The sequence below is a fragment of the Motacilla alba genome, chromosome 2 (assembly GCF_015832195.1).
Source record: "Motacilla alba alba isolate MOTALB_02 chromosome 2, Motacilla_alba_V1.0_pri, whole genome shotgun sequence".
Taxonomy (NCBI): Eukaryota; Metazoa; Chordata; class Aves; order Passeriformes; family Motacillidae; genus Motacilla; species Motacilla alba.
The window spans coordinates 152,153,797-152,166,490 of NC_052017.1; the positions used below are offsets into that span (position 1 = coordinate 152,153,797).

The 12,694-nt window shown below is 47.3% G+C and overlaps 1 protein-coding gene across 1 annotated transcript; it reads right to left on the reverse strand.

Annotated features, from left to right (window-relative positions):
• Positions 1 to 40: 40 nt before the first annotated feature.
• MAPK15 (mitogen-activated protein kinase 15) lies at positions 41 to 12,407 on the reverse strand. Its single transcript, XM_038128707.1, has 13 exons — positions 12,286 to 12,407; positions 9,540 to 9,638; positions 9,248 to 9,277; positions 7,042 to 7,132; positions 6,789 to 6,919; positions 6,013 to 6,176; positions 4,945 to 5,084; positions 4,480 to 4,537; positions 3,569 to 3,706; positions 3,242 to 3,347; positions 2,524 to 2,827; positions 2,130 to 2,272; positions 41 to 814 (listed from the first exon to the last, which is right to left on the reverse strand). The coding sequence occupies exons 1-13, from the start codon at positions 12,352 to 12,354 to the stop codon at positions 608 to 610; spliced, it is 1,680 nt and encodes a 559-aa protein (XP_037984635.1). The 5' UTR covers positions 12,355 to 12,407; the 3' UTR covers positions 41 to 607.
• Positions 12,408 to 12,694: the final 287 nt, after the last annotated feature.

The following is a 12,694-nucleotide window of genomic DNA, read 5'->3' on the forward strand; positions in this document are numbered from 1 at the left end:
GAGGGAAGGATTTCTTCCCCACACCCCCTCCATCCCTGCCCTCTGGCAGTGGGGAGCCATTCCCCTTGTCCTGTCACTCCAGGCCCGTGCACAAAGTCTCTCTCCAGCTCTCCTGGCGCCCCTGCAGGCACTGGAAGGGGCTCTGAGGTCTTCCTGGAGCCTTCTTTCTTCCAGGCTGGACACCTCCAGTTCTCCCAGCCTATCTCCAGAGCAGAAGGACTCAAGCCTTCAGAGTATTTTCTTGGCCTTGCACTAGGCCTTGTTGAACTTCAGGAGGTTCCCCAGATCCTGAATATGTCTAAAAACCATTCAAGTATCAGAATAATGCAGTTTTCTGTGTTTTTTGCAGTAATTCAAACAAGGAGTGTAAAGTGACAGCATCCACTGTTCTCAGGGTGTGAGAACAAACACGCTGTGTCCTTGCCTGCTGAGTCTAGAAGGCAGAGGAGTGGGATTCCCTTTCCCATGAGCTTGTCCAGAGGAGAGGAGGACATTGTCCTAAGCAGTGAATAAAGCATTTCCTCATAGTTTGCTCTCCCCTGCTGCTCTTGCCCTGTCAGGGGCTGAGGGCTGAGCTGTACTTCACCTGTCTGGAATATCTGCACAGTCACTGCTCAGGGTTTTTGGAGGCCTTTGCTATTGGAAGACTCTGCAGTGCAGATTTACTGATGGTTCCATAGGCCTGGGAGTAGCTGCCCATGGATGCCCTTGGATCACCCGCAGCTCCCACATTTGCAGTGATCTGGAACATCTTCTTACTGGGCTTCAGAAGGGGGCGAACATCTTTGCTGGGACACTGAGAGTTTCTGGGGTTCTGTGTGAGAAAGAAAAGCCAAGAAAAGTTAATAAGCTGGAATCAACTTTCTGGAGTGCAAACAGGACACAGGTTTGGCTTTGGTCAGCACTATCCTCTCAGGAAACAAACACAAACTCAGGGCATATGTAGGCTGAGCTTCTCCCTCTTCTGCTCTTCTTGTCACAGAAAATTGGTTAGAATTCCCTAAATATCCTTCCAAATGTATTGGTCATGTCTACACCTGTATGTGCAGCAAGCTCCACAATCCCCTCCTGGGGAATTAAGGGCTTGTCTTTCTCTGAAAACGTTTTGGAAGGGATTCCAAATCAGAGGGGCTGAAAGGTGGGCTACAAGTGTGCCACTGGAAATGCTTGAAAGTTTCTGACAACCTGGACTAGTGGAAGCTGTTCCTGACCATGGCAGAGGGGTGGAACCAGATGAGTTTTTAGGTCTCTTCCAACCCAGGCAGTCTGTGATTCAGTGAATCTGTGCTGCCTCCTTCCATACTCTCTTCCTTTGTCACAAGCTTGCTCCATCACCTCTGCAGGTGCCAGCAGTCACCAGGCAGCAGACAGCCAGCTCAGGAAGGAAAAGAGCAGGAGCAAGAGGTCATTAAAGAACCCAGTGAGGGGGAGGACTTTTCCAAGGAAGCATGGCCAAAATCAGGGAAGAGGGAGGAGCAGAGAGGACAGGACTGACACCTTCACAGCTCAGCAACTGCAACCCATTAGATCCACAGAATCATGAAATCAGAGAATCGCTAATGTTGGAAAAGCCCTTTGGGCTCACTGAGTCCAGCTGCTCCCCCAGCTCTGCCAAGGCCACCACTGACTCCTGTCCCCAAGTGCCATTAAATCTGTTAAACCCCCCAGGGATGGGGACTCCACCACTGCCCTGAGGCAGTCTGTGCCAGGGCTGCACAGCCCTTTGCAGATGGGTTTTTTCCAGTATCCAACCTAAACCTCTCCTGGAACCACTTGAGGCCATTTCCTCTCATCCTGTCACTTGTTTTCTGAGCAGACCCTGACCCCCCGACCCCCACCTGGCTGCACCCTCCTGTCAGGGAGCTGCAGAGTGAGAAGGTCCTCCCTGTGCCTCCTTCTCTCCACAGCTGCTGCTGCAGCTCCAGACCCACCCCCAGCTCTGTTCCTTTCTCGGGCCAGGTGCCACTGGCCTCTAGCCCACCTTGGCACACCTGGGCTCATGTTCAGCTGCTGTCGTCAGCACCAGCAGGTGACCTTTTCCAGCTTTCCAGCCACTCTGCCTGCAGCACTACAGGGAGTTGCTGTGACCCAGGTTACCACAGGTAAGGGATAGAAGTTAAGCTACTCACATTGTAAAGGTTCTGCACAGTTGTAGGAGAGAGCCGAGTGTTTGGCCATGTGATTTGTCTCCCTAGTTTCTCATTGTTGGAGATTCTGGACTGTTGAGGTGGTGCAGAACAGTTCCTGATCCCAGCACCAGGATTTGCATTTCCTGCAGAAGGAAAAACATGAGAGAAAGTAGGAAAATCAGAAGAACACAGAACACATTGACTGAGGCAGGGACAGTCCCATACTCAACACTCATTCAACAGTGTTTTGTTCTTATGTCATTTCCCTCCCACACTTCCAGCCCCTCATTTTACCATGCAAATTCCCTTCATTTCTTTTACAGCACTCATGCTCTCTTCCCCACACCGACACCCCAAGGTAGGTTACACCCTGGTCTAGAAGGATGGTACCCACTCTGCACAGTGGTGTGTGTGATGGGGTTGTACACCATCACACTAATCTGCGACCTCTGAGCCAGAGTTCTGGCCAAATCCTTGCTCTGGCTGGACCCTGCTGGCTGGGCCCCAGCTGTGGCTCCAGGGTGCACATGTGAAGGGTTTAGCAGAGGGGGTGCTGGCTCTTGCTGCCCTTTCCTGGTGGGTGCAGCCACTGAGCTGAAACCTGGCAGAGGTGTGCTGGACTCAGACTGGCTCAGCTGAATGTTTTCTCTCTGCCCTTGCTCCTTTGAAAGGTTATCTGACTTCTTTTCAAGGATCATCTGCAGAACAGAAAAGCTAGTTAGACTTAACACAGCAATACAGCAGAAAAATAAAACATCAAAACAAAGAGGAATACTTATAAATATCTGCAATTTATTTTACAGGGTAAGTAACAAGTATAATTTTGGAACTAGATGATCTTTAAAGTACCTTTCAACCCAAACCATTCTGTGACTCTCAGACATCATGCTTCAGGGATTTTTCTTTGCCCTGTGGGAATTTTACATGTAAAGGTCTCTCAAAGATTAGGACAGTATGGAACTGATCAAACACCCAGGTGTAACTGTGCCAACAGGTACAGAAAGCCCAGAGGAACACAGAGACAAGACAATGACAGAATTTGTTAAGTGTGTGCAAGAATTATGGCAGGTTATGTTGGAGGATTAGGATTTGGGAAAATAGGATGAAAGTACCTCATATAATTTATTTCTATATTCTGCCACAGACAGCTGGACATCATCACCCAAAGGAAGTATAACATCAAAATCCAAAGAGGGCTCCCTGGAAGGACAGTGGAATCTGAGGGAATGAGAACACATCATGTAATTCACTGACTGGAAACAGATTAGTAAAATTTAAACAGGATTGTTAAACAATCTCGTGTAAATAGGGTTAAAGAAAATAAAGAATTAGCTTTGCCATTTTTTTCTGTAACGCATTTAAAGAAAATTTGTACCAAGAGCAGGTTCGTAATGTCTCAGAAGACATCAGGGGAAGCTGCACACTGGTGTCACTCTCACCTGCTCACGTAAGGATGCTGCAGAGCCTCCTCTGCTGTGAGCCGTTTGTCAGGGTTAAAGACCAGAAGTTTCTTCAGCAGATCCAAGGCAGGCAGAGGAGTGGAGGATGGGAAAATCTCCTCAAATGCTACTCGCTGCCTAGAAGTTAGAAAAAAATTATACAAGTTTTCAGTGTCTAATTTCCAGCGAAGGCAGGAGTGACAGTTCCACGATCATGTAAAGGTGAGACCAGGCACAAGTTCACTCACCAAATGTGCCATAATCACTGAATCCTAGAATGGTTTGGCCAGGAAGGGACCTTAAAGCTCATCACTTCCCAGCTCCATGATCCCACAAATCTAGACCTGAGATTATAGAAACATACTTCTCTGTAATTTACAGAGAAAATAAAATTTAAAAATCTGGTTTTGCATTTTGAAATCCTAAATACAATTGTGAACATAATGAAGAAGAAAGTATCTTGAAAAAAATCAGTTTTAAGCACAAAATTTTACTAATATTTTAAATAGTTTTTTTTTAAGGACACAACTTAGAGCCCCTTCCAGTGCTGTAAGAGGCTCAAAGGCAGGTGGAGAGGCACTTTGGACAAGGTTGTGTAGTGACAGCACAAGTGGGAAAGGCTTCCCACTGCCAGAGGGTAGGGTTAGATGAGGTACTAGGAAGGAATTGTTGCTTGTGAGGGTACTGAGGGACTGGAATGGTTTCCTGGAGAAGCTGCGGCTGCCCCATCCCTGGAAGGCCAGGTTGGATGGGGCTTGGAGCAGCCTGGTATTGTGAAAGGTGTCCCTGTCCATGTCAGGGGGTGGAATGAGATGAGCTTTGAGTCCCTTCCCACCCAAAATGTTCTGTGGTTCCATGATTCCAGGGTCCTACATTAGATGATCTGAGACACACGAACACCTCAGGCTTACCTGGAACTCATGTGCTTAATAACTGAGGCCTTGTACTCCGACTGCAGAGCCAAAATATCTGCAAGAATAAAAACATACTGTTACTGCCAAGATGAGGATTAGCAGAGCTGCACAGTTTATGAAAGAAAGCCAATATTTGGTATTACCGTAGGAAATTATCCACACACAACTCAGTCAGAGATCTATGGAAGGGGGATGGAATACTTACGAATTTTCAACACTGATTTTTGAATTACTATATATTAATCATACACTTCATAAACTTGCATTCTCATAGCAACATATGCAGAGCACCACAATATCTGATTTTCTGATTTTTCTCTAACACTAACATTCAAGATGAGGATTTTAATTCCTTTGGAAAGGTGCCAGAATGAAGGAGATACCTTCTTCCCTGACCCAGCCAGGCTGCTTTCTTCCACTGAACCCCTTCTCTAGATCCCTTTCCCCACAGCAGGATCCTACCTTCTGGGGACGGAGCAGGGATGACCCTCAGGATCTGCTCTATTTGGTTCATTGTTGATGTTCCAGGAAAAAGAGGCTTTCCAAGCAGCATCTCGCCAAGAATACAGCCAATGCTCCACATGTCCACACCCTTAGTGTAACTACAAACAGGAACAGAACAGAGGTAGGATTAAATCAAGCAAATATTTTCCTGTACCTGGTATTCACATCACCTACATTGATTTATTAGCTAGAAAGTGTGCTTGGTGACTTCTCAAATATAAATGCTCACAGGTTTGAACTATAAATTGAATAACATTTGGGAATCATGAGACTGGCAAGCATGAAACAGAAAGGAGATTTATCCTACTCTAAGTCTAGTCTAAGAAACCATAAAAGGAAATATATTACAGGGAAATGCTAGAACAAGGTAATATATTAAAGGTAATGCCAAAACAAGGTATTATATCCTTTTCATATGACCAAGAATGAAGATACACATTGTTCTTTGGTCATACTGCACATACAAAGTAGTTACAATTACTTAAGAATTACATTTTTAAGCAAAGTAAATGCCAAACAGTGGGTATAGGACAGTTTGCAAAACACCCACATTTAAAATTCAGGATACTACCCCACATCTATTTATTGACTTTTCTGGTTTTTCATATTTAATTTTTTAAAAAAGGACTAAGCCAAACAAACAGACAGCTGGTTTAACATTTGATTAGGGAATATTTTGTGAAGGTCTATCAAAAAACACTGCTTCAATTTGGAAAAGAGGATTCATGTTCTCAAGCAGATTTTGTAAAGTTGTGGGTTGAAGGGAGAGGACATAAGTCTGGTGGGAGAAAGGGTGACAAGTAGATGAGCTGCTCATGTATGTCCATTGACACTAAGAACACAGGAAGGACATGTACATGTTCTTAAAATGTTTTTGTGTTGCAGAAGTTTATTTGTACACCGAGAAAACAGACTGCTGACATGACACTGCATCTGGTGACACTGAGAATGGAAAGACTCAAGACTTTTAGACAAAGAAATGTGCAGGTGATGAAGAGGCAGGCTCCCCTGACCTCCCTGACTCACCGGCGGGAGGCCAGCAGGATCTCGGGCGCTCGGTACCAGCGCGTGGCCACGTACTCGGTGAGCGCGGGGCCGGGCTGCGGCTCGCCCCGCTGGCACAGCGAGCGCGCCAGCCCGAAGTCACACAGCTTCACGCTGCACTGGGCATCCAGCAGCACGTTGGAAGGCTGCACGGGACACAGCACAACTAATGAGCCTTTCACTCTCTGAATAGCAGATTATCAAGGTTCTTTTACTAGTCTCATGCTTGTACATTTCTTCATACTTTTCCTATAGACACAGGCTGGGACAGCTGGGGCTATGGGTAGAAAAGGCTCCAGGGAGACCTTAGAGCCCCTTCAAGTGCCTAAAGGGGTGCCAAGAGAGCACGAGAGGGACTTTGAAAACAGCCTGGATAGCACCAGGGAGAACGGCTTCCCACTGACAGAGGGCAGGGTTAGATGGGATATTGGGAACTGGCACAGGGCAGGGTTAGATGGGATACTGGGAACTGGCACAGGGCAGGGTTAAATGGGATATTGGGAAGGAATTCAGCCCTGTGAGAGTGGTGAGGCCCTGGCACAGGTTGCCCAGGGAAGCTTTGGCTGCCCCATCCCTCGCAGTGTCCAAGCTGGACAGGGCTTGGAGCAACCTGGGATAGTGGAAGGTGGACCTGTCAATGGCAGGGGGTGGGAATGGATGAGCTTTGAAGGTTCCTCCCATCCCAAATCAATCTGTGATTTTATTTAGTGTTCAACAGAAAACTGGAGTAAAGGATACAGACCATGACTGAAATGTACCTTCTGATCCCTGTGAATAACATTCCCTGAGTGGATGAATTTAGTTGCCTTCAGGAGTTGGTAGAGAATGTAACACTTGTGGATGTCTTTCAGCAAATTTCCCTTCTTAATCACAGCATGTAAATCAGTCTCTGTAATACAACAGTAATATACTGACATCAGTAAATATCAATAGTATTATGAGCATTCACTATCAAAGTGATAACAAAGATAACTCCTGAGAGAGGCTGGCTGCTGCAGTGCTGAGTCTCACCCATGGACTCGAAGATGAGGTAGATGTCCTTGTCATTCTCTGCTGGGATAACATCGAGCAGCTTGATGATATTTGGATGCTCTCCAAATTCCTGCACAGGGAAGAGACCCAGCTGTCAAAATCATGTGTTTTATTGTGAATGAGAATTATTGTAGCATGAAAATAGATCATAGCTGTCATCAACATTCACAGTTAAAACCCCAAACAATCAGAACACGTTGATCTGAGGGCTGGCTCAGACACTCACAGGCTGCACTGAGGAACTGACTGCATGGAGACCAGACAGAGATACCTGAACACAGGTACCACAGGTATCACACTGCAGGTGGAGGCCATCCTCACATTTCTGCAGACTGACATTGACATTTCCCATGACTGACATTTGACAGACTGACATTTCCCATGACTGATATCATGGGATCATTAAGTTCATCCCCAGCTTTAACAGCTTTTATTTCCCACTTCTGTGCAGCCAGGGAGACTGTAAACACTTCATAATACTGTGACATTTTATAATGTGTAACGTCCAGGAAAGCTCCCAGAACAACACATTCACCTGCAGCAACCTGTGAAAACACACTCACAAGGCAGTGAAACAGAGCCAGCCCCATCACACACTTTGTTTTCATTCTGAGCATAGCCACAATACCCATCCAAATGATCTAAAGAAGGTTATTACCCGAAAGGAGATACTGTTCTAGAGATGCAGCTAAATCTGGACAGTGTTACTTAAGTACTATTCAAGAAGGAAAATTCCACTGTCTCACACTGCCTTGCCCTGGAACTGGTAACAGAAAGTCATGACAAAACTACAATCTGTACTAGAAAACCACCTTACCTTGAAAAAAACCTTGTCAGGGCCAGTTCTATTAATCTTTGCTTAAAGAATAATAATGCCACTAACACACTTACAAAAATTACATTCTAAAATTGGCGTAAAATAAACCCATAGGTCTACAACTATACCGAAGAGCAAACACAAAACCTACAAGCAATGACCAGAGCATCAGGGAATCATTCACACCCCAGGTTCTACAGCAACTTCTCAATTAGAATAATTGAGACACACAACATTAAACAATAACCTAGTCCATCAAGTGACCTTGTGATCAACATCAAGATTAAACAAAACAATTATTATGCACAGACAAACAAATTAAGACAAACATGCAGTTATTAATAACAGAGTATTTTTTCACATATTGTCCTTTCTGAGCCCTCAGTCTTGAACCTCAAGTAAGAGGTTTAAAATAGGAGGGGAAACTAAAATTCCTAAAGTCTACTGAGCACCAGAAGTTATGGAAGTATGGGCTGAGCAGCACATTAACTTCCCTCTGCCTGCCCTCCTCTGCCAAGTGACTCCTCCTTTCCTTCAGAAGAAATATCCTTTTTTCCCCTGCTCCTACTCCATCCACCCATTCCAGGAGTGCCGCACCTTCAGAGATTATCAAACTTCTAAGGTACTTAATTTCTAAGGAACTGTTAATATTTTTAGCTTTAAAGTTTTCAGCTTCTATTTCAGGCTTCAAGAATGACTAAAAAGTAAAAAGGAATCATCTCTTTCCTACTTAAACTTGGCAGTCTTAGGAAATACCTCCTCTATGAGCCCTGCCTCACTTGTGTCCTTAGAAGATCACAAGTTATAACAACATTATTCCAAAATATTGATGTTTCTACATGGTAAGTCTAAGGAGGAGTGGACAGATAACTGGAATGCCACTGATTAGGTCAATTATATCAAAACAAGAGTAGTCTTAAGTTATTCCTTGCAGAACTTCCCTTTTTCTTTTGGTTAGATTATTTTAAGTTATTACATTGCTTACTGCATGATGGAGAAAAACAATTTTGGTGGGAGGGGGAGTGTAAATCCCCCTCCCACCCCAGCCATCCTTCAATCATGGCAGTTGAAATGTAAGAGCAAACAGTTTATATCCACAAAGCAGCAATAAGTGACACAAGGTGCTGATGTGCTGTGCAGCAGACACATCGCTAAAAATGGGGAAACAGTAAAAACAAGCCCAAATGGAGAGTGTTTTATTCAGATGGATTCACCCTGAAAAGCTCTTTGCCAAGACGGTGCAGAAAAGAAATTAAAGACTTATCAACACTAATCAGTGATTGCTGCATTTTGGAAACCAGTGGGAAGAAAATACTTAGACATCAGAGATAATAACAAATCAGAGAAGAGGGGGAACATGGACATTACCTGCAGGAACATAATCTCTCGAAATGTTCTCTAGAAATAAAGAAAAAACAGTTTATTATAACCTCAAGAGAACAGCAGAACAGAGATGTAGTTCAATGAGAGGGTTAAATCCACTCTTCTTTTGTACATGCCATGATACACAAAGCTTGATATTTATTGTTTGTTTTTATCCCAAAATAGCTGCAGACTGTATTTTTATGTCCATAATTATCATTTTCCAGAGACAAAAGTCTTGAAAATACCTATGGAATCCCACCACGTCTCGGAACACATCAGGACAGTAATTTCTCACCTGAGCATCTGTTCTGTTCCTGAAAGCATCAAAAATCTTTTTAACAGCAACTGTTTCTCCTGTCTGGCGGTCAGTTGCTCTCCAGACGATGCCGTAGGCCTGTGGAGAAGCAGGACAGGTCAGCAGAGTGCTGACACCTGCACGCAGCCCGGACCAGAAGGTGCTCAGGGATGGACTGACTGGAGCAGGGGTGATGGGAGCCACATGGAAGACAGAGAGATTAGGCCAAGAGAGAGACTCAGGAGACACACTGAGAGGCGTGGAGTTGCTCGGCCTAGAGAAGAGAAGGCTGCAGGGAGACTTCAGAGCTCCTTCCAGCTCCTGAAAGGACTCCAAGAGAGCTCAGCAAGGACTTTGGACAAGGGCCAAGAGGGACAACACAACTTGGAAGGGCTTCTCACTGCCAGAGGGCAGGGTTTAGATGGGATACTGGGAATAAATCCTTCCCCATGAGGGTGGTGAGTCCCTGGCACCAGTTGCCCCAAGAAGCTGTGGCTGCCCCATTGCTGGAAGTGTCCAAGGCCAGGCTGGATGGGGCTTGGAGCAAGCTGGGCTAGTGGAAGGCGTCCCTGCCCATGGCAGGGGGTGGGAATGAGCAGGCTTTAAAGTCTCTTCCAACCCAGAATGTTCTGTGGTTTCCAGGACTCTGTATGGAGAGCAGCCCTGAGGAGGACTTGGGGGTGCTGCTGGACGAAAACCTGGCCATGAGCTGACAATGGGCACTAGCAGCCCAGACAGCCAACCAAGTCCTGGGATGCACCAAAAGGGGGACAGCCAGGATCCCACAAACCAGGGCATCGGGCCCAGCTGGAGCGAGGCTGTGACAGCAGGTCCTGCCTGACCAGTCTGATCTCCCTCTGTGACAGTGTCACCTCGAAGGGCTGCACTGATGGATGGGATGGGATGGGATGTGATGGGATGGGATGGGATGGGATGGGATGGGATGGGATGGATAGGCTGAGGCCAGTGGTACACCGGTCAACAGGCCCAGGGTCTTGCTCTTGGGTCACAACAACCCCATGAAACATGCCAGGCTTGGGGAAGCTGGAAAGGATCTGGTGGTGCTGGTGACAGTGGCTGAACATGAGCCCAGGTGTGTCCAGGTGGCAAGATGCCAATGGCACCTGGCTTGTACCAGCCATGCTGTGGCTGGCAGGTCGAGAGAGATCATTCTTCCCTGCATTTGACTTTTGTGAGATTCCCACCTGGAGCAATGCATCCAGCTCGGAGCTGCTCAGTACAAGAAGGACACGGAGCAGTTTGCAGAGAAGCAGCTGCAGAGAAGGGCCATGGAGATGCCCCCAGGGCTGGAGGCCTCTGCTCTGCAGCCAGGCTGGGACACCTGGGGTGCTAAGTCTGGAGAAGAGGCTTCAAGGACACCTTACTGTGCTCTTTCAGAACTGAAAGGGGGGCAGTAAGAAAGATGGAGAGAGACTTTTTACCAAAGTCTGTAGTGACAGCAACCCAGAATTGCTGAGGTTGGAAAAGCCCTTCAAAACCACTGGGCCCAACCACTAACACAGCACTGTCAGGTCCAACACTAAACCTTTTTTTTCAACTAAAAGCTGTGTTGTCTGTTAAGGGAACAGGAACTTCTACTTGACTTTTCCTTATTCTGCATGACTGTGATACTTGCAAATGATGATTAGTCTCACTTGTGGTACAGATCCAGTTTTTTTATTTTAGGCCATATATTTGAATCTGGACTTTCCACAGCCTAGGAGCTGCTTTACCTTTGCACAAAGGGATCACATCCTGCTCAGAAATGCCCATTTACTGTTTAAATACTTGTACAAAGCAAAAGAGCAGCAATGTATGATTCTAGTGATTAAACGCTCATGTAAGGACATCAAGGAGGTGTCCCAGTAACTTGTCTGGTCCTGGAGCATGACACCAGGACCCTTCCCACGCATCAGGCAGTGCAAACAGTTGTACAAGTACCTCAGGTAAGTGGTACAGTACTACCCTGCTGGCTACTGGGAAACAGCCTCGAGTTGTGCCAGGGGAGGTTTAGGTTGGACATTGGAAAAAACTCTTCTGCAAAGGGCTGTGCAGCCCTGGCACAGACTGCCTCAGGGCAGAGGGGAGTCCCCATCCCTGGGGGGATTTAACAGCCACGTGGATGTGCGCTAGGGGACAGGGGTCAGTGGTGCCCTTGCCACTGCTGAGGGAGCAGCTGGACTCCACAGGCTCAGGGGGCTTTTCCACCTCAGTGACTCCTTGACTCTGTGAACATAATGAGGGAAATACTTAACTACTCATATCAACGCAAATGGTAGCAAAGAGCTGCCAGAATAGTAAAGCAGATAACTCGGGAGGGTTTAGAGACTGTCTGAGGAAATAAATCTTAGAAATTGCCATTGGCTTACGCATAAAAATACATTTTATGAAGAAGATATTACTTGATGCAGCATGATCTGAAGTGATGGGGTTACAGTAAATGTAGAAGGATTTGGCAGGCACAAAGAGAATGTACTTTGAGACTCAGATGTATTTTACTATTTACTTTTTAGGGTCTCTCGGAGTTCCCCTGGGTCCCAGCGGGCCCTGAGCGACAGACAGAGTTCCCAAGGGCGCCTGAACTCCCAAACCCGCCCTCAGCTCCCCCGGGCCGCCTGGAGCTCTACAGCGCCCTGAACTCCACGCGGGCCGCCAGAGCTCTCTTGGGCCCTCGGAGCTCCCGCGACCACCGCAGCTCCCCCAGGCCACCGCAGCTCCCCCAGGCCAGCCCCCGCCAGGCACTCACCCCCTTGCCCAGGCGCCTTTTGATCTCGTACTTGCGGCCCACGAGCGGCTCCACCTCGGGCGGGCTCATGGCGGCGCCTCCCTGTTGGCTCCCGCTGCTATGGCAACGGCCCCGCGCACCGCGCACGCGCGCACCGCGCGGGGCCCGGCAGGGGGCGCCGAGAGACCGGGCGCTGAGGGCAGAGGCGTGGGCAGAGGGGAGGAGGTGGAGGAGAGGAGAAGAGAGGAGGAGAAGAAAAGAAGAAAAGGCGAGGGGAGGCCCTCGCAGGGCTCCGGGAGGGCCGGAGAGCGGCTTGGGGCACGGGCCTGGAGTGACAGAACAAAGGGGAACGGCTTCCCACTGCCAGATAGCAGAGATGGATGGGGTATTGAGCGGGAATTCCTCCCTGTGAGGGTGGGCAGGCCCTGGC